The 21,354-nt window shown below is 41.0% G+C and overlaps 1 protein-coding gene across 1 annotated transcript in view; it reads left to right on the top strand.

Moving 5' to 3' along the window:
* pde6c (phosphodiesterase 6C, cGMP-specific, cone, alpha prime) overlaps window positions 1–20,927 on the top strand; it is a 56,831-nt gene extending 35,904 nt beyond the window's left edge. Inside the window, exons 10-22 of the mRNA XM_068053330.1 lie at window positions 906–1,049; window positions 1,146–1,211; window positions 1,324–1,470; window positions 6,291–6,398; window positions 6,520–6,629; window positions 7,600–7,687; window positions 7,814–7,914; window positions 13,525–13,632; window positions 13,718–13,781; window positions 14,632–14,706; window positions 15,014–15,097; window positions 17,796–17,949; window positions 20,875–20,927. Of these exons, the coding sequence (XP_067909431.1) occupies window positions 906–1,049; window positions 1,146–1,211; window positions 1,324–1,470; window positions 6,291–6,398; window positions 6,520–6,629; window positions 7,600–7,687; window positions 7,814–7,914; window positions 13,525–13,632; window positions 13,718–13,781; window positions 14,632–14,706; window positions 15,014–15,097; window positions 17,796–17,949; window positions 20,875–20,927 (1,302 nt within the window). The remainder of the gene's footprint in view (window positions 1–905; window positions 1,050–1,145; window positions 1,212–1,323; window positions 1,471–6,290; window positions 6,399–6,519; window positions 6,630–7,599; window positions 7,688–7,813; window positions 7,915–13,524; window positions 13,633–13,717; window positions 13,782–14,631; window positions 14,707–15,013; window positions 15,098–17,795; window positions 17,950–20,874) is intronic.
* The last annotated feature ends 427 nt before the right edge of the window (window positions 20,928–21,354 follow it).

The following is a 21,354-nucleotide window of genomic DNA, read 5'->3' as shown; positions in this document are numbered from 1 at the left end:
TGTATCTTTAAATATTTAAATAAGCCAGTAGGGCTGTCAGGTCTTTAAAAATGGCGCCAACGCCTGTGACGGTCAGCCCGCCCCCTCCATGTGATTTGGGGGCGGGGGGGCAGCCAACCCTGGCTATTTAAATGAGCCGCTGCACTTGCGCTCACGGCGGCTCTTTGGCGTGCGGGCCGCCATTTCTGAAGCTTGGTGGCAGCGAGCTTATGAAATCCAGCCCAGTCAACAGAATAAAGAGATGCTCAGAACATATCACAAATATTATTGATATATAAAGATCTATAAGCAAAACAAAACATATTGGCCTGGAATCTATTGTAAACTTGCACCCAAACATATGCGTATTTTCAGCATAACACATGGGTCAGAATGGGTGCAAATTTAAACCCAAAATTTTAAATGTAGCAGGACCCACAATCATATTTCTGGTGTTTAATGGCAATTTTTTTTTTTAAAAAGGTACTTTTTCCCCTGTTCACTGAAATCTGCACTTTATTTTGTTTTTTGAATGTATTTTTATAGCATCAGACTGTATCACATTAAAAACTAAAATGCTGCCACAATTGGAATTTCTTAAACATGCTTTGGTTCATGTGAATAATTGATTGTTCGATGGCTTCAAACTTTATATTCAAAGAAGGAATACTTATATATGAGACCACTTTCTCAGGACCCAATTGTAAATGCTGATATCTGCTGCCAGTTTTTATATTCCAACATATGTTACTGAGAGTGGGAGGAAAGTTTGCTGTCGATTGCTGATGGAAAAATGGATGTGAATTTTATGTAAAATTTCAGCATAACTTGATTACATCTCCACAGGAAATTCCTGGCCATTATCTATTGAGAATGCTTGAGCTGTAAATCAGCTTTAGTAAATGTTTTTTGTTTGCTTGCTTCAGACCCTGACACAATTCCTGGGATGGTCACTCCTGAATACAGATACTTATGATAAAATGAATAAACTAGAAAGCAGGAAAGATATTGCTTCAGAAATACTAAGGTATCATTCAAAGTGCACCGACAAAGAACTTCAGACCATTTTGGTGAGTGCAGCAATGGAATCTTTATATTAATTAATACGAAGGAAAAACTTAAATCTAAATATTTGCAACAATATTGTGCACGCAACCTTTCCACAGAAAACAAAAGAGATGTTGAACAAGGACATTGCAGATTGTGAACAGAAGGAAATGATTGAGATCTTGGTAAGTTACATTTGTAATCTCTTGGATAAAACCAGCTGTCAAATAACACAAAAGAACTGCAGGACTTTTACCTTCTTCAAGCATCTCACCATAGCTTGAATTTTACCTGCAGAAAGAAGAACTACCCGATCCAAGTAATGTCGAGCTCTATGAATTCCACTTCAGTGACTTGGACGTTTCAGAGTTTGACCTGATCAAGTGTGGAATTCAGTGCTTCTTTGAAATAAATGCAGTTGTAAAATTCAAAATACCAGCAGATGTGAGTCTTTTTAATCCAGTTTTTGTTGTATCGGTTCATGCAACTGGTCACTTTGGAAGACCACAGCTCGGCTGCTTTTTACTTTCGTCTTTTAATTTGGATTGAGGCCCTGATGTCTGGGGTTAGAGGTCTGTATCCTGGGTTGTCTTGCAGCCCAGTGGCAGACTCTTAGACCCAGATAAAACTAGGTCAATGAAGTTGTTACAGATGTAACACCAGGAATTGGATCAAAGACACTAGGCTCCAAGAATTTGAATTAAAAGTGACGTCACAGGAAAGCTGTGACCTGATTGGCTGGTAGGGATTTTTTTTTACGATTTTGAAAATAAAAACATTGATTAAAAATTGATTAAAACCTTAATTAACTAACTAATAAGTAGAGTAACTAAACCAGAGGGAGGAGATTACTGTATTTAGTTAGCATTTAATATTTATAGTAGGAATCTAGCACTAGGGACCATATAGTTAATTATAACAATTTAGTAAGGATTTAGTAAGTATTTATTTATTTTAAATTAATTTATTAAATTAGTGATAGAAATGTCAGTTAGAGGGGTGAAGTGCTTCACCTGTGAGATGTGGGAGGTCCGTGACGCTTCCAGCGTTCCGGACGACTACATCTGCAGGAAGTGTACCCAGTTGCAGCTCCTCACAGACCGCATGGATCGGTTGGAGCGGCAACTGGATGCACTTAGGAGCATGCAGGTGGCAGAAAGCGTCATAGACAGGAGTTTTAGAGAAATGGTTACACCCAAGGTGCAGGCAGATAGATGGGTGACCACTAGAAGGGGCAGGCAGTCAGTACAGGAATCCCCTGTGGCTATCCCCCTCTCTAACAAGTATACCGTTTTGGATACTGTTGGGGGGGGGGGGATGGTTTAGCAGGGGAAAACAGCAGCAGCCAGAGCAGTGGCACCATGGCTGGCACTGTTGTTCAGCAGGGAGGGACAAAGCGCAGAAGAGCAATAGTTATAGGGGACTCTACAGTCAGGGGCACAGATAGGCCCTTCTGTGGACGTGAAAGAGACTCCAGGATGGTATGTTGCCTCCCTGGTGCCAGGGTCAAGGATGTCTCTGAATGGACAGGGGGCATTCTGAAGAGGGAGGGTGAACAGCCAGAGGTTGTGGTACACATCGGTACCAATGATATAGGCAGGAAGAGTGATGAGGTCCTGCAGGGGGAGTTTAGGGAGTGAGGTAGAAAGTTAAAAGACAGGACCTCGAGGGTTGTAATCTCAGGATTACTCCCTGTGCCACGTGCCAGTGAGGCTAGAAACAGGAGGATAGTGCAGCTAAACACGTGGCTGAACAGTTGGTGTAGAAGGGAGGGTTTCAGATATCTGGACTATTGGGATCTCTTCAGGGACAGATGGGACCTGTACAAGAAGGACGGGTTGCATCTAAACTGGAGGGGCACAAATATCCTGGCTGCGAGGTTTGCTAGCATCACTCGGGAGGGTTTAAACTAGTGTGGCAGGGGGGGGTGGGAACCAGAGCAGTAGCACAGCAAGTGAAATAAATGAGGGGGTACTAGTAAATAAGGCCAGTAAGACTGAGAGGAAGAGCAGGCAGGGAGATGTTGCTGAGCACAGCGGGACTGGTGGTCTGAAGTGCATTTGTTTCAATGCAAGAAGTATAACAGGTAAGGCAGATGAACCTAGAGCTTGGATTAGTACTTGGAACTATGATGTTGTTGCTATTACAGAGACTTGGTTGAGGGAAGGACAGGATTGGCAGCGAAATGTTCCGGGATTTAGAAGCTTCAGGCGGGATAGAGGGGAATATAAAAGGGGTGGGGGTGTTGCATTACTTGTTAAGGAGAATATCACAGCTGTACTGCGGGAGGACACCTCGGAGGGGTCATGCAGCGAGGCAATATGGGTAGAGCTCAGGAATAGGAAGGGTGCAGTCACGATGTTGGGGGTTTAATACAGGCCTCCCAACAGCCAGCGGGAGGTAGAGGAGCAGATATGTAGACAGATTTTGGAAAGATGTAAAGGTAACAGGGTTGTAGTGGTGGGTGATTTTAACTTCCCCTATATTGACTGGAACTCACTTAGTGCTAGGGGCTTGGATGGGGCAGAATTTGTAAGGAGCATCCAGGAGGGCTTCTTGAAACAATATGTAGATCGTCCAACTAGGGATGGGGCCGTACTGGACCTGGTATTGGGGAATGAGCCCGGCCTGGTGGTCGAAGTTTCAGTAAGGGAGCATTTCGGGAACAGTGACCATAATTCCATAAGTTTTAAGGTACTTGTGGATAAGGATAAGAGTAGTCCTCGGGTGAAGGTGCTAAATTGGGGGAAGGCAAATTATAACAATATTAGGCAGGAACTGAAGAATTTAGATTGGGGGAGGCTGTTTGAGGGTAAATCAACATCTGACATGTGGGAGTCAGTTGATTAGAATCCAGGACCAGCACGTTCCTGTGAGGAAGAAGGATAAGTTTGGCAAGTTTCGGGAACCTTGGATAACGTGGGATATTGTGAGCCTAGTCAAAAAGAAAAAGGAAGCATTCTGAAGGGCTGGAAGGCTAGGAACAGACGAATCCCTTGAAGAATATAAAGGCAATAGGAAGGAACCTAAGCAAGGAGTCAGGATGGCTAAAAGGGGTCATGAAAAGTCATTGGCAAACAGGATTAAGGAAAATCCCAAGGCTTTTTATACGTATATGAAGAGCAAGAGGGTAACTAGGGAAAGGGTTGGCCCACTCAAGGACAGAGAAGGGAATCTACATGTGGAGCCAGAGGAAATGGGCGAGGCACTAAATGAGTACTTTGCATCAGTATTTACCAAAGAGAAGGACTTGGTGGATGATGAGCCTAGGGAAGGGAGTGTAGATAGTCTCAGTCATCTCATTATCAAAAAGGAGGAGGTGTTGGGTGTCTTGCAAAGCATTAAGGTAGATAAGTCCCCAGGGCCTGATGGGATTTATCCCAGAATACTGAGGGAGGCAAGGGAAGAAATTGCTGGGGCCTTGACAGAAATCTTTGTATCCTCATTGGCTACAGGTGAGGTCCCAGAGGACTGGAGAATAGCCAATGTTGTTCCTTTGTTTAAGAAGGGTAGCAAGGATAATCCAGGAAATTATAGGCCGGTGAGCCTTACGTCAGTGGTAGGGAAATTATTATAGAGGATTCTTCGGGACAGGATTTACTCCCATTTGGAAACAAACAAACTTATTAGCGAGAGGTAGCATGGTTTTGTGAAGGGGAGGTCATGTCTCACAAATTTGATTGAGTTTTTTGAGGAAGTGACGAAGATGATTGATGAAGGAAGGGCAGTGGATGTTATCTATATGGACTTCAGTAAAGCCTTTGACAAGGTCCCTCATGGCAGACTGGTACAAAAGGTGAAGTCACATGGGATCAGAGGTGAGCTGGCAAGATGGATACAGAACTGGCTCGGTCATAGAAGACAGAGGGTAGCAGTGGAAGGGTGCTTTTCTGAATGGAGGGATGTGTCTATTGGAGTTCCGCAGGGATCAGTGCTGGGACTTTTGCTGTTTGTAGTATATATAAATGATTTGGTGGAAAATGTAGCTGGTCTGATTAGTAGGTTTGCGGACGACACAAAGGTTGGTGGAGTTGCGGATAGTGTTGAGGATTGTCAGAGGATACAGCAGGATATAGATCGGTTGGAGACTTGAGAGATGGAGTTTAATCTGGACAAATGTGAGGTAATGCATTTTGGAAGGTCTAATGCAGGTGGGAAGTATACGGTAAATGGCAGAACCCTTAGGAGTATTGACAGGCAGAGAGATCTGGGCGTACAGGTCCACAGGTCACTGAAAGTGGCAATGCAGGGCGATAAGGTAGTCAAGAAGGCATACGGCATGCTTGCCTTCATCGGTCGGGGCATAGAGTATAAAAATTGGCAAGTCATGCTGCAGCTGTACAGAACTTTAGTTAGGCCACACTTAGAATATTGCGTGCAATTCTGCTCGCCACACTACCAGAAGGACATGGAGGCTTTGGAGAGGGTACAGAAGAGGTTTACCAGGATGTTGCCTGGTCTGGAGGGCATTAGCTATGAGGAGAGGTTGAATAAACTCGGATTGTTTTCACTGGAACGACGGAGGTGGACGGGTGACATGATAGAGGTTTACAAAGTTATGAGCGGCATGGACAGAGTGGATAGTCAGAAGTTTTTCCCTTGGTGGAAGAGTCAGTTACTAGGGGACATAGGTTTAAGGTGAGAGGGGCAAAGTTTAGAGGGGATGTGCGAGGCAAGTTCTTTACACAGAGGGTGGTGAGTGCCTGGAACCTGCTGCCGGGGGAGGTGGTGCAAGCAGGTACGATAATGACGTTTAAGAGGCATCTTGACAAATACATGAATAGGATGGGAATAGAGGGATACGGTCCCCAGAAGTGCAGAAGGTTTTAGTTTAGGCAGGCATCAAGATCGGCGCAGGCTTGGAGGGCCGAATGGCATGTTCCTGTGCTGTACTGTTCTTTGTTCTTTGTAAAAGACCATCATGAAAGTGGATTTGGTGTATTATCATTTGTACATTTATTGATGTTATTGAGAAAAGGATGATTAAGATTATCACTGGTGCACTGTTGCTGCTTTTGTGCAGATTCCCCAAAGGAAACAAGAGAACAGTTACAGCATGTTGCTTTTTGCAGCTCACCAGATCAATGACAATGAGGTCCAAAGCCTAATCTTGGGGGCATCTTGGGCCTCACCATTCAGGCACAGGGATTGATCTGTTTGTCCCTCCAATGTGTGGTCGAAGATGGGCACGCCTGAATTTCTAGGCCACTGTCATTGCATATTACTTAACATCGTCATTAGAAATGCTATTTTCTTTGCATCAGGTATTGACTCGATGGATGTACACTGTCAGAAAAGGTTACCGTGATATTACTTACCATAACTGGCGCCATGGATTCAACGTGGGACAAACTATGTTTACACTTCTAATGGTAAGATACAATGCTTCAAATGGATTGGGGGTTGGTAATTCCAACACATAACTGTTCAGAAAGGATATTAGTTTTATTTAGTGTTCATTGTGTTTTTAAAACTTTCAAATCCACTCTACAGACAGGTAAAATAAAGAAGTACTACTCAGATCTAGAAGCTTTCGCCATGATTACAGCAGCATTTTGCCATGATATTGATCACAGAGGCACCAATAATTTGTATCAGATGAAGTAAGTGGAACTGATAATTTCTAATGGCTTTAAAAAAATCATTCTTGGGATGTGGGAGTCACTGGTAAGACCCGTATTCATTGCATTCCCCTGATTTGCCTTGAGAATGTGACAATGGGCTTGAACTGCTGCAGTTCCAGAGTGCTGTTAGGTAGGCACTTCCTGGATTTTATCCCAACAACAATGAATGAACGGTGATATATTTCCAAGTCAATATGGTGTGCAACTTGAAGGGGAACTTGGAAATGGAGGTGTTCCTTTGCATATCCAGCCCTTGCCCTTTTTGGTGGTGAAGCTCATGGGTTTTGGAGATGCTGCCAAATAAGCCTTGGCAACTTGATGTAGTACATGCTGTAGATATTACACACTGCAGCCACAGTACACCAATGGTGGAGGAAGTGGATATTTAGGCCAGTGGATGAACTGCCGATCACATTTGTCCTTCTTGAGTGTTCTTGGAGCTGCACCCATCCAGGCAAATGGAGAATATTTCATCACACTCTTGACTTGTGCCTTATAAGTGACAGAACAGCTTTGGGAAATCAGGAGGTGAGCCAATCACCACAGAATCCCCAGTCTCTGACCTGCTGTAATAGTCACAGCATTTACCACAGTGGTAAGTACTGCAAGCTCACATGTTCTATATGCTTCAATAGTGAGCAAACCTTGTGGAGAAGCAGGGCAACTCAGCCAACAACCTCCTGATTGCCGCGTTTAATTGAGCATGTGCAGACGCCAGAGGTTACTGTCCAATTTACTCCTTAATAATGATAAAGTGCTGATAGCTTCACTGTTATTCTTGCCGCAAATTCCAGGCCAATAGCTTCTAAATTCTTTTCCTATTCTCCAAAGCACAAAAGATAATGATCTTTGCTGTGGATATTCTAATCAATTACTGATTAATAATACTGCGATCTGTGAAGCATATTATAAATTCTGAATCGCACATTAAAATGATGCTCAACCACAGATCACAAGCACCTTTAGCAAGACTGCATGGGTCTTCTATTTTGGAAAGACATCACCTTGAATACAGTAAAACGCTGCTTCAGGATGAGGTCAGTATGATAATAATGTCTGAGTATATTAGTATGACATTTTATATAAATTAGTTATTTATTTTAAATATTCATCGGATATACATCTTGATTTTACTGCTTTCCCTTTATTTTCTCATCGGGCAGAGCATAAACATTTTTCAGAACCTGAACGAACGTCAACATGAAACTGTCATCCATTTAATGGAAGTTGCGATAATTGCGACTGACTTGGCCTTGTACTTCAAGTAAGCACTCATTTTCATTACCTTTTCTTGTTACTCACTAAAAATTAGATAGCTGAAGTAGTACAAGAGGAACATTTCCAGATGACTGGAGATTGTAAAAGACAAAACATTTCTTTTAGTCATAAAAGTACATTCTAATGAATGATCCTATGAGGAAAACAAAATTTTGACACACCAAAGCAGTGCTGCGGCAAAGGACTGATGCCTAAATAACAAATCCGTCCCAAGCATTAGGATACTCAAGTTTTGAGGTTTTGAAGGTATGTATATGAGGGTTTCAGTGATGGAAAGGCCAAGGCAGGAGTGGAAGTGGCTGTGTTACTGAGTTGGAAATAAGCATTTTTAGTGATGGATAAGTGTGGGATTTAAAGCATAGCTCACAAACCCTGGTAGAGCAAGGGAATGGATTTGCAAGAGGATTTTCAATGACTAAATAATTGGCAGACACAATTCTTCAATGATAAATGGAAAAATGCACAAAATAAGCTTATGAATAGAATTGAATTATAACAAGGAAAACTAGAAAGCAGACTGACGGTAATAGTACAGATCGTCAATATCCAGACAATGGGTTTTTTAATTGCTTCACCACAAATAGAATGCTAGGATTATAGAATTCAGAATATAAATATAACCTTGACAAAAGCTATGCTAAGGTCTTATATTGCACTGGTCTTTCATACTTAGAATACTATTGTGATGAAGGGCTGCACACCCAAAATGTTATATTCTGTCTTCACTCTTTTCTGACTGACCTATCATTTCCAGAATTTCTATTTTTTCTTTGGATCTTAGAACATTATGTTCAGTTTTGGTCACCACCCCCATACAAAAAACTTACATTTGAATGTATGCAGAAAGGAGCAGCAAGACTGATCCTAAGTGTAGAGGGGATGAGCCATGAGAATAGATTGGAGAAGCACAAGCCTAGAAAGAAGGTGTTGTGAAGATGGATTTCTCAGAAGTATAAATAATATTAGAGTCTTAGAGCTATACAGCACAGAAACAGGCCCTTCGGCCCATCATGTCTGTGCCAGCCATCAAGCACCTATCTATTCTGATCCTATTTTCCCGCACATGGCCTGTAGCCTTGTATGCTATGGCGTTTCAAGTGTTCATCTAAATACTTCTTAAATGTTGTGAGTGTTCCTGCCTCTACCACCCCTTCAGGCAGTGTGTTCCAGATTCCAGCCACCCTCTGGGTGAAAACATTTCTCCTCAAATCCCCTCCAAACCTCCTGCCCCTTACTTTAAATCTATGCCCCCTGGTGATTGATCCCTCCGCTAAGGGACATTTTTTTTTACTATCTATCCTATCAATGCACCTCATAATTTTGTACACCTCAATCAGGTCCCCCCTCAGCCTTCTCTGCTCTAAGGAAAAATAACCCTAGCCTATCCAGTCTCCCTTCATAGTTGAAATGCTCCAGCCCAAGCAACATCCTGCTGAATTTCCTCTGCACCCTCTCCAGTGCAATCACATCCTTCCTGTAGTGTGTACTATAGAACTGTACACAGTACTCCAGTTGTGGCCCAACACAGCTCCATCATAACCTCCCTGCTCTTATATTCTATGCCTCGGCTAATAAAGGCAAGTATCCCATATGCCTTCCTAACTACCTTATCTACCTGTGCTGCTGCCATCAGTGATCTGTGGGCAAGTACACCAAGGTCCCTCTGACCCTCTGTACTTCCTAGGGTCCTACCATCCATTGTATATTCCCTTGCCTTGTTAGTCCTCCCAAAATGCATCACCTCACATTTCTCAGGATTAAATTCTATTTGCCACTGCTCCGCCCATCTATATCGTCCTGTAATCTAAGGCTTTCCTCCTCACTATTTACGATACCACCAATTTTCGTGTCATCTGCGAACTTACTGATCAAACCTCCTGTATTAAATGTTATAGATAAATTAAACTCAATTATTATTTCAAAGTAAATCAACAAAATAGAAATGTAGGACACAAATAGAAATAAACTTAGAAGATGGAATCTTAGAAAGTTTAAGTCACAGAAAGAGGCCACTTGGCCCATCGTGTCTATGCTGGCAAAGATAGTAACAAAAACATCTTTTTGCAAACAAAATGAGTGGAATATAGAATCATTTACCAAGCAACACAATAGAGGCAAAATATTGGGGTATTTCAAAATGTAATGAGTTATTATAAGTTAAAATGTACTGGAAGTAGGATTCCAGGTGAGCTAAATAGCTTTTCCGATCCATTAGTTATTACAAAGGAACTACTGTTTTCGCCATTAAATAGTTAGAATCTGTTGTGTGTTCCTTGAACCTCTGCGTTTGTGCAGACTGTACACAAAAGACTGATCACTTAAGATTGGATCGGTAATGCAATATTGTGAGTTCTTTATTGATTAGAGAGCAGCAATTACATTGAGATGGCAACTGTACAAGTCATAGAGTCATAGAGTTATACAGCACAGAAACAGGCCCTTCGGCCCAGCGTGTCTGTGCCGGCCATCCACCCAACTGTTTTATTATGTTAAAGATGCTACATAAATACAAGTTGTCATAACAGCGTTGTCATTTCCCCTGACCATAACTCTCACGTTCAACACAACTTCACAACCTATTCACATTTTTCAAATTCTGGCTCAACAAGGTCATCATTGAAGATGGAGAGGCTAGCAACTTTAGAGTGGGGAGAATCTTCCAGTAGTGGAAATCCTCATTCCACATGCCAAGGAAAAAAAATACCATGTCACAGCCACCCTTTGGATAGGGATTATTCATTGTTACAACTGGTAATAAGATAGCTTTTCAATTTCAAATGCAATAACTTGTGACACATTTATACTGCTGGTATGCCCCTCAAAGGCAGCTCCATTGACGATCATGATGTACTGCTGCCTTAGGAAGCTCAGGAAACCACCCAAAGGGAGCTTCTTTCCATAGTGCCTATGGGGCTAGCAACATGGCCAATGGCTAGTTAAATTAAATTGGATTTTGTCACAGACTTGTATCTTTTGTCTCCTCAGATTAAAACAGTGTGTGCCTTTAAGACTGTTAAAAACAGTGCACCTTAAGACTAACATGCAGAATCACATGGTGCGTTACATCATAGCTCTTATATGACTGATATGATCTTGTAGTCACACCTCTTAAAGGTGTACACACACAACAGAATCCAGTGTCACAAAAGCAACCTGCTGTTTGGGATGGATCCGTGTCCTTAGTTTAGGTGTGCATGAATTACATATACGTAGTCATTTTGACTCAGCCGTTTCACTTGAATCTTCAGCAATGTTGATCATATCATTTCGAAGTCTTCAAAAGACCAATATAATAGAGAATTAAATTTATGATCCTGGTGTTTTCTTTTTGGGAAGTATGTGGTGTGTCTTTAAGTCAGCAAAGGATCAGTACTGCTTTAAGAACTAGCCAGCCTCAGAGGTTGACAGTTATAGAGAAGGTGCATTCTGGTTGCCGTTGGATACAACCCTACGGAGAGGGAACCAACCAATTTCAGCTAGTGTATCCTGTTGCCTTGGACACAGCAACTCAGAGACTGAGGATCGAGATACAATGTTGTGATTGTCTTTTGAATTGTTTTTTTAGTGGAGATACAGACACACAGACTGTCTGCCAGCATATACTGAAGGAAATAAGATAGCTCTCCCTCTGTCTGTTTAAACCCTATTTATTATACTCTCAGAATTCTGAAAAGTCAAGCCAGATTAATTTCTTGAAAGAAAATAACCAATTACTTTAACTACTGAACTGTAATTGCTGAATTCATTGCTGGAAAAGAAGAAGAGCATCACTTCAACTGCTGAACTAGGCTACTGACTGTCCTACTGCCGAAGAACCTTTTTCTCCCCCATTGGACGGCTGCGAGGAATTCAAGCAATCTTGGACTGTTCCACATTGGAAGATTCTACTTCAGCAGGAGCATAAATCTGCAAGGACTTTTTTTTAAAATGTTGTTCATATCTTAGTAGTGTTTAAGCGTTCAGTTTCTCTAATAAAAAGTTAATTTGTTGATCTAAAGATACCTGGTTTGGTCTGCCTCATTTGGGGGTTAATAGATGGTTCAATTCGGCTGTGGTTTTCTTTAATTTGGAAAGTTTAAAGTGATACGTTAGGCAATCTGTAGCGGGACAGGACTGAATTGACAGTGCGTTTTTCCCACTGCAATCAGAATCATATATTTTGATTGGGGGCTTTGTCTTGAGCGGTCAGTCGTAACAAACTGAATAGATGTTTGAAGGACTTTTGATTTCACAGTTAGACCAAAACATTTGTTAAGCCTGGTGCTTTAAAGATGGGACAATGGGAGGGTAATGGAATGCTGACCTTTATATCTTGAGGACTGGAATATAAGGGAGTAGCAGGCATGCTTATACAAATTTAGACCACACCTAGAGTATTGTGAACAGTTCTGGGCACCACACCTTAGGAAGGATCTACTGGCCTTGGAGAGAGTGCAGCGTAGATTTACCAGAATGATACCTGGACTCCAAGGGTTGAATTGCAAGAAAGATTACAAAACTAGAGTTGTATTATTTGGAATTTAGAAGGTTGAGGGGGATATTGAATGAATTTTAAGCTATTAAGAGGAACAGATAGCATGGATAGAGAGAAACAATTTCCGCCAGTTGGGGATTCTAGGACTAGGGAGCATATTCTAAAAATTAGAGCCAGGCTTCTCAGGAGTGAAATTAGGAAACATTTCTATACACAAAGGGTGATGGAAGTTTGGAATTCTCTTCCGCAAACGGCAATTGATGCTAGGTCAATTGTCAAATTTAAAACTGAGATTGATAGATTTTTGTTAACCCAAGCAGTTAGGGGATATGGAGCAAAGGGGGTATATGGAGTTATGTTGCATATCAGCCATGATCTCATTGAATGGTGGAACAGGCTCCAGGGACTAAATGGCCTTCCCTGTTCCTACTCCGTGCATTGCTGGGTTTCTAGTCCATTGGAAGAGTGAAAATCCTGACACTATGGCAGTGAAATTGGTCTTGTGTGACAGCCCAAAATAAACAATAGTGAATAAGCAGCAGTTTTGCATTCCACCTATTAACAGAGGTGATGGTACTGACACAGTAATTAACCACGGAGTAATATGGAACAAAGCAGGTTCAGGGAAGATCCGATAGAGGTATACAGGCTTATGACAGGTTTACATAAGGTAAACAAAGAAAAACTGTTCCTTTTAGCTGATGGTACAAAGACTAGAGGACACAGGTTTAAGATTTTGGGCCAGACATACATGAGAGATGTGAGGAAGAACCTTTTTACGCAGTGAGTAGTATTGACCTGGAACTTGCTGCCTATGAGAGTGGTGGAAACAGAGACAATCAATGATTTCAAAAGGAAATTGGATGGACATTTGAGGGAAATAAACTTGCAGGGCTTTAGGAATAGAGCAGAGGAATGAGACAAACTGGATTGCTGTACAGAGAGCCGACATGGACTCAATGGACCAAATGGCCACATTCTGTGTCATGACGACTGTACAACTCTATGACTCTGAGAAGTCTATACTCTACCCTGTGGCGTCCTCTCAGTAGAAACAAATTAAATGGAGTTGAATTGAAGAATACACTATTTTAATAATATACTTTTTGAAATGTTTTATAGGAAAAGGACAATGTTTCAAAAAATTGTTGACTATGTTGAAAAAACAGAGAATGAAGAAGAGGCGATAAAGTATATTTCTTCTGACCCAATCAAGAAAGAAATTGTTATGTATGTATTTTGCTCTTTATACTGTTTTTATTGCTAAGACTTTCTTTTGGCTTTATTGGCCAAATACCTTCTCATACTGTTACAGGGCAATGATGATGACAGCATGCGACTTGTCTGCTATTACCAAGTCATGGGAAGTGCAAAGCAAGGTATGTAAAAGTACCAACCTTAACCTTATTGCAGTTGGTATTATGCACTACTCTGAATTTCCAAAAAACTGCATTGAGAACTCTGAAAATACAATGAGCACAAAATGTTACAATTTAAGTTATTACTGTCTAACAATTGCTTAAATCAATAAATGATTAGTATTGGAAATTTCACAATGAAAAATAAAAGTAATTGGAGACCATTCATATTCATTGTTTTAAAATTCCCCAACTATCTTAAATGTTTACTCTTCCAGGTGTTTTAGCATGGCTCAATGTCTGTCTTTGATTAGATGGATGCCAGCGTTTTTCAATGGAAATTTATGGTGAAAGAAAATTTTATGAAATATTGTCAAACTTATTCCATGAAAACTTAATCTTCTTAAACCAGAATTTGAGAGTCATAGAGATTTAGGAAACCTTTTTATTTTTTGGACAGATATATATGTAACAAGAGCTAACTAACTTTTATCATGATGGTGTTGTATGCAAATGTCAGGATCTTGTATTTTGTTGTCATTTACATTTTTGTTTACAAACAAATGAAACGATGGATTGTCAAAATCTTTTTCATGAAATTGTGACTCTTTAGGGTTTAAAAGAAAACTCACGCTTTCAATTTTGGCATGTGGAAAAGTAGTCTAAGAAATTTATGTAAAGTTTGAATTCAAATTGCCTTGAATTTATTTTGTGCCATATTAGTGTGTGGACGTGCTCTCAATGTGCCCTTTGTTTGCTATCGGAGACTTTTAAGTCTGATTAAAATCCCCTTCTACAAGACCATTACTTGCATTATGCCATCAAATTAGCAATTAAATATTTTCTTCAGCTGACTGTGTTTGCATTCCAGGTTGCACTTATGGTTGCTAATGAATTCTGGGAGCAGGGTGATCTGGAACGAACAGTTTTACAGCAAAAACCGATTGTAAGATCTCAATGCCTAAATTAATGCTGATGTAACTTTGTTTCAAATCACGATTAGATTTCTTGGATAATTAGTGATAGATGTTATATAAAAAGAATTAGCTGGAGAAAAAGCAGCAAAATACAGCTTATGTTGCATTGCATTTCTGAATTAAATGTTTGTAAAACTACACTAATACAGCAACACAGCATATATAACCTTGAGGATGCACAATGTAGTATTTTCATACCAATCAATAAAGCTTCATCTAATAAAATACACTTATCAGATTAAAATTCTTGGCTATTTATTCTTTTGTTTTAAACAGCCCATGATGGACAGAAATAAAGGGGATGAACTCCCCAAACTACAAGTTGGTTTCATTGACTTTGTGTGTACCTTTGTGTATAAAGTAAGTACAATGGCTGTTTTATTACCTATCCAGTCTGAATTAGAATCCTAGAATGGTTACAGCACAGAGGAGGCCATTTGGCCAGTCATGTTCATGCTGGCTCTCTGCAAGAGTGACTCAGCTAATCCTACTCCTCCTCCCTTTCCCCTCAGCCCTGCAAATCTTTTCTCTTCAGGTATTTATCCAATTCCTTTTTGAAAGCCATGATTGAATCTGCCTCCACCAGTCACAGGCAGTGCATTCAGACCCTAACTGCGTAAAAAAAAAAATTTCTTCATGTTGCAACTGCTTCTTTTGCCATTCACCTTAAACTGGCATCCTCTGTTTCTCAACGTTTCCACCAATGGCACAGTTTCTCTCAATCCACACCATCTAGACCCTTCATGATTTTGAACACCTTTGTCAAATCTCCTCTCAACTGTTTCTTTCCTAAGAACAACAGCTCCAGCTTCTCCAATTTATCTAAGTAACTGATGTCTCTCATCCCTGAAACCATTCTTGTAAATTTTTTCTGCACCCTCTCTAATGCCTTCACATTCTTCCTAAAGTGTGGTGCCCAGAATTGGATACAATACTCCAGTTGAAGCTGAACCAGTGTTTTATAAAGGTTTACCATAACCTTCTTGCTTTGTATCTTTACCACTATTTATAAGGCCCAGGATCCTGTATGCCTTTTTAACCACTTTCTCAACCTGCCCTTCCACCTTCAAAGATGAGCACATTTACTTTCATGTCTGTTCCTACACCCTCTCCTCTTGAACTCTGCCATCGTCCTCACTGTTCACAATACTTCCAAGTTTTGAGTCATCTGGAAATTTTGAAATTGTGCCCTAGATACCAAAGTTTAGATCATTAATATATTTCAAGAAAAGCAATGGTTCGAGTACCCTGGGGCACCCCATTTTATATCTTCCTCCAGTCTGAAAGACAACCATTCACCACTACACTCTGTCTCCTGTCACTTAGCCAACTTTGTCACTTACTATGCTGCCATTGTCCCTTTTATTCCATGGGCATCAACTTTGCTGACAAGCCTATAATGTGGCACTTCATCAAATGCCTTTTGGAGGTCCATGAACATGTACTGCACTACCTTCATCAACCTTCTCTGCTACATTATCAAAAAACTCAATCAGGTTAATTAAACACAATTTGCCTTCAACAAATCCTTGCTGGCTTTCCTTAATTAATTCACACTTGTCTAATTGACTGTTAATTTTGTCCCAGATTATTGTTTCTAAAAGCTTTCCCACCACTAAGGTTAAAATGAATGGTCTGTAGTTGCTGGGTTATCCTTACACCTTTTTTTGAACAAGTGTGTAGCATTTGCAATCCTCAGGTACCACATCTAAGGAGGATTGCAAGATTACAGCCATGATTTCCACCCTTAATTCCCTCAGTATCCTTGAATGCATCCCATCTGGTTGTGGTGACTTATTAACCTTAAATACAATCAGCCTTTCTAATATCTCCACTTTATCAATTTTAGCCCATCCAGTATCTCAACTACCTCCTCTTTTGCTATGACTTTGGCTGCATCTTCTTCCATGTTAAAATTACTCATTTAATACCTCAGATTTTCCCTCTGTCTCAATGCATAGATCCCCTTTTTGGTCCCACCCCTCTTACTACCCTTTCACTATTTATATTTCTATAGAAGACTTTTGGATTCCCTTTTATGTTAGCTGCTAATCTCTTATACTTTTTTCTTGTCTCTCTCATTTCCTTTTTCACTTCCCGTCTGAACATTCTACATTCAGCTTTATTCGCATTTATATTATCAACCTGACTTCTGCATATGCACCCTTTTTCTACTTCACCTTACTCTCTATCTCTTTCATCATCCAGGGAACTCTGGCTTTGGTTGCCTGACCTTTCCCCCTCATGGGAATGTACCTCGACTATACCCAAACCACCTCTTCTTTAAAGGCAGCCCATTGTTTTATTACAGTTTTGCCTGCCAACCTTTGACTCCAGTTTACCTAGGCCAGATCTGTTCTTACCCCACTGAAATTGGCCCTCCTCCAATTAAATATTTTTACTCCAAATTGCTCTTTGTATTCTTCCATAGCTAACCCAAAGCTTATGATGCAATGATCACTGTTCCCTAAATGTTCCCTTACTGACACTTCATCCACTTCATTCCCCAGAAACAGATCAAGTAATGCCTCCTTCCTCAGGCCAGAAACATGCTGATCAAGAAAATTCTGCTGAACAGACTTCAGAAACTCTTCCTCTTCTCTGCCACTTACACTATTAATATCCCAGTCTATATTAAGATAATTAAAATCTCCTATACTCTATAGTTTTTGCCCCTCTGTAATTTCCCTGCAAATTTGTTCCTTTGTATCTTTCCCACAAGTTGGTGACCTATGGAATACACCCAGTAGCGCAATGGTATCTCAATTGTTTCTTAACATTAACCAAATAGATTCTGTCCTTGATGCCTTTAGGACATCCTCTCTCTCTAGCACTATAATGTTCTCCTTAATCAATACTGTCACCCCTCCTCCTTTCTTTCCTTCCCTATCTTTCCTGAACATCTTATATCGAAGAATATTCAGTACACAGTCCTGCCCTTTTTGAACCAGATCTCTTATCATCATGTTTTAGTTACCACGATAATATACTTATTCATTAAAATGTTACCATTTAATGACCACTAAACTGACATTTAATAGCTGGATGCCTTTTGCAGGAATTTTCAAGATTCCACAAAGAAATAATGCCAATGTATGAGGGGCTCCAACACAACAGAATTGAATGGAAATCACGAGCTGATGAGTATGATGCAAAGCTGAAGCTGATTGAAGAGCAAAGGAAGGAACATGAAGAAATGGCAGCCAAAAAAGGTTAGGGGGCTCTTCAATTTATCATTTTTTCCTCCCATTCAGATCCAATGAGATCCACTTTAGTTAAGTGCACTCAGTATTAGTTTGGCAGATTTTTGCTTTGGTTGTCCTATTCAAAACAGAGCAAAGAAGACCATTACTCCAGCAATAATGAAATTGAGGATTTATTAATTTACGTTAAAATTTACCATAGACTGACATCAGGGCATAACTTGAGAGCCAAAAGAGTAAATCTGTGATGAAAGCCAACTTATTGAGCTATTTATTTTTTCTGTAAAGTCAGATATCTCAATATTTTAACACAACTTCCAAGTTTCATTCTGTGGGGACTTAGGATCCCGAAGACTTGCGCAATGCATAGTTTTAGTGCAAACTGCTGTGTTCTAGTTGGTGCCTTAAATAGGTTAGTTATGCCCACAAAATAATAGGAAATAGCAGGAAAATTTGATGCCTTCTTCCCTAGCTATGTGAAGACATGAAGTGAGGAAGGAAAGAAAATATTTTAAAGAGACTGAAAGGAGTTAAGAATAAGTTCTTGATCATACTTTACGAGCAGTCACAGTGTTGGGGAGGGGAGAGAGAGCGTGCACCCATGACTGCCTGTGATACATTTCAGCACAGCTAAATAAGCTGGAAAATAAGAGAAGCAGTGTGATGAGCTACAAGTTTTCTACAATACAAACACAATGTTTTAAGAGTGAGCAGCTTGAATTCAAATGCCCTTTCTCCTTTGTGACAGAACTGTCTTAGTGCTGATTACAGCAGAATCCTACAAAAAATATAGAAGTCAGAAGTGTTTTTTGGACTATTATTGTTTAGAAAATTATTAGATAGGTAAACACAGGAATATATCTGTGCTAAACAGTTGAAGCAGCATGTGATAGACAGAGCAATGCAATTCCAAACCAATGAATCAGATCAAAGCTGTGCAGTCCTACCACATTCAGTCGTGAACGGTGGTGGACAATTAAACTAACCGCAGGAGGAGGCTCCAAAAACATTCTCATCCTCAATGATAGCAGACCCAGCACATCAGTGCAAAAGACAAGGCTGAAGTATCTGCAACCATCTTCAGCCCAAAGTGCCGAGTGGATGATCCATCACAGCATCCTCCTGAGGTCCCCAAAATCATAGGTGCTAGTCCTCAAATGAGTTGATTCGCTCCATGTGATATCAATAACTGGCTGAAGGCACTGAATACTGCAAAGGCTATAGGCCTAGACAACATCCTGGGAATAGTACTGAAGACCTGTGCTCCAGAACCAGCCGTGCCCTTAGTCAAGCTGCTCCAATACAGCCACATCTCTGGCATCTACCCAACAACGAGTAAAATTGTCCAGGTATGTCCTGTCCACAAAAAGCAAGACAAAACCAAACCAGCCAATTACAGCCCCATCAGTCTACTGTCAATCGCCAGCAAAGTGATGGAAGGGGTCGTTGACAGTTCTATCAAACAGCACCTAATCAGCAATAATCTGTTTGCTGACACTCAGTTTGGGTTCTGTCAGGGTCACTCAGCTCCAGACCTCATTACAGCCTTGGTCCAAACATGCACAGAAGAGTTGATACCAGAGGTGAGGCGAGAGTGACTGCCTTTGATGTCAAGGCAGCATTTGACTATTTGCGGCACCAAACAGCCCTAGCAAAATTGAAGTTAATGGGAACTGGGGCAAAACTCTCCATTGGTTGAAGCCATACCTAGCACAAAGGAAGATGGTTGTAGTTGTTGGAGGCCAATCATCTCAGCACCCAGGACATCACTGCAGGAGTTCCTCAGGATAGTGTCCTAGGTCCAACCATCTTCAGCCGCTTCATCAATGACCTTCCCTCCAATATAAGGTCAGAAATGGGGATGCTCGCTAATGATTGAACAGTGTTCAGTACCATTCGCGACTCCTCAAATACTGGAGCAGTCCCCCGTGCCTGCATCCAGCAGGACCTGGACAACATTCAGACTTGGGCAGATAAGTGGCAAATAACATTCACACCATCCAAGTGCCAGGCTATGGTTATCTCCAACAAGGGAGAATCTAACCATCTCCAATTGACATCCAACAACATTACAATTGCTGAATCCTGCACCATCAACATCTTGGGGTTTATCACTGACCAGAAATTTAACTGGACCAACCACTTTGGCTACAAGAGCAGGCCAGAGGCTGGGAATTCTGCAGCAAGTAACACCCCTGCCAAATCCCCAAAGCTTGTCCACCATCTACAATGCACAAATCACAAATGTGATGCAATACTCTTCATTTGCTTGGATGAGTGCAGCTCCAACAACACTCAAGCAGCTCAACACCATCTAAGACAAAGCAGCCCACTTGATCGGCACCCCATCCACCACCTTCAACACTCACTCCCTCCAGCACTGGTGTATAGGGGCAGCAGTGTGTACCATTCAGAAGATGCACTGTAGCAACTCGCCAAGGCTCCTTTGATAGCACCTTCCAAACCCAGGGCTTCTACCACCCAGAAGGACAAGGGTAGCAGATGCATGGGAACACCACCACCTGCAAGTTCCTCTCCAAGTCACACACCATCCTCACTTGGAACTATATCGCCGTTCCTTCACTGTCAGTGGATCAAAATCCTGGAACTCCCTCCCTAATAGCACTGTGGGTGTACCAACACCACATGAACTGCAATGGTTCAAGAAGGCGGCTCACCACCACCTTCTCAGGGGCAATTAGGAATGGGCAATAAATTATGGCCTTGCCAATGATACATCCCAAGAACGAATAAAAAAAGTCATTAGATCTTTTTAATTGAAGACTTTATTTCATAATCCTATTGCAGAAGGAAGTTTTCACTTTGAGCCTTTTAGTACTAGGTTATATATCAAGTCAACATAAATCAAACTGAGATCTCACTCAATTTATCTTCCTGCAGCAGCAAATGGAGGCGTAGGCGATGGAGGCAAAGGAAACGATGAAGGCAAACGTGGAGGAAAATCCAGAACATGTGAAATATTTTAAAAACTTTGCGAATGGACTCACACCTCAGGCACTTTGCAAACTGTTTAACAATGACCCACCAATAGATTCATTGGATTACCTGCACAAGTTCAACAATCTTTTAAGCAATTTTTTTTAAATTTTGTGCTTGGGATGTGAGTATTGATGAGCTGCCTTCTTGAACTGCTGTGGTCCATGGTATGTAGATACACCCACAGGACTTTTTTCAGTAGTGGTTTTATACAACTGAATGGCCTGCTATGCCATTTCAAAGGGCAATTATGAATTAACCACATTGCCGTGGATCTGGAGTCACGTGTCGGCCAGACTGGGTAAGGATGTTAGATTTCTTCCCTTGAAGGACACTTAGTGAACCAGGTGGGTTTTTATGACAATCCAGTAGTTTCATAATCATTATTAATGAGACTGGTATTTTATTCCATATTTA

Source organism: Heterodontus francisci, chromosome 20, assembly GCF_036365525.1.
Source record: "Heterodontus francisci isolate sHetFra1 chromosome 20, sHetFra1.hap1, whole genome shotgun sequence".
Classification (NCBI taxonomy): Eukaryota; Metazoa; Chordata; class Chondrichthyes; order Heterodontiformes; family Heterodontidae; genus Heterodontus; species Heterodontus francisci.
This window is presented reverse-complemented; position numbering and strand designations above follow the sequence as displayed.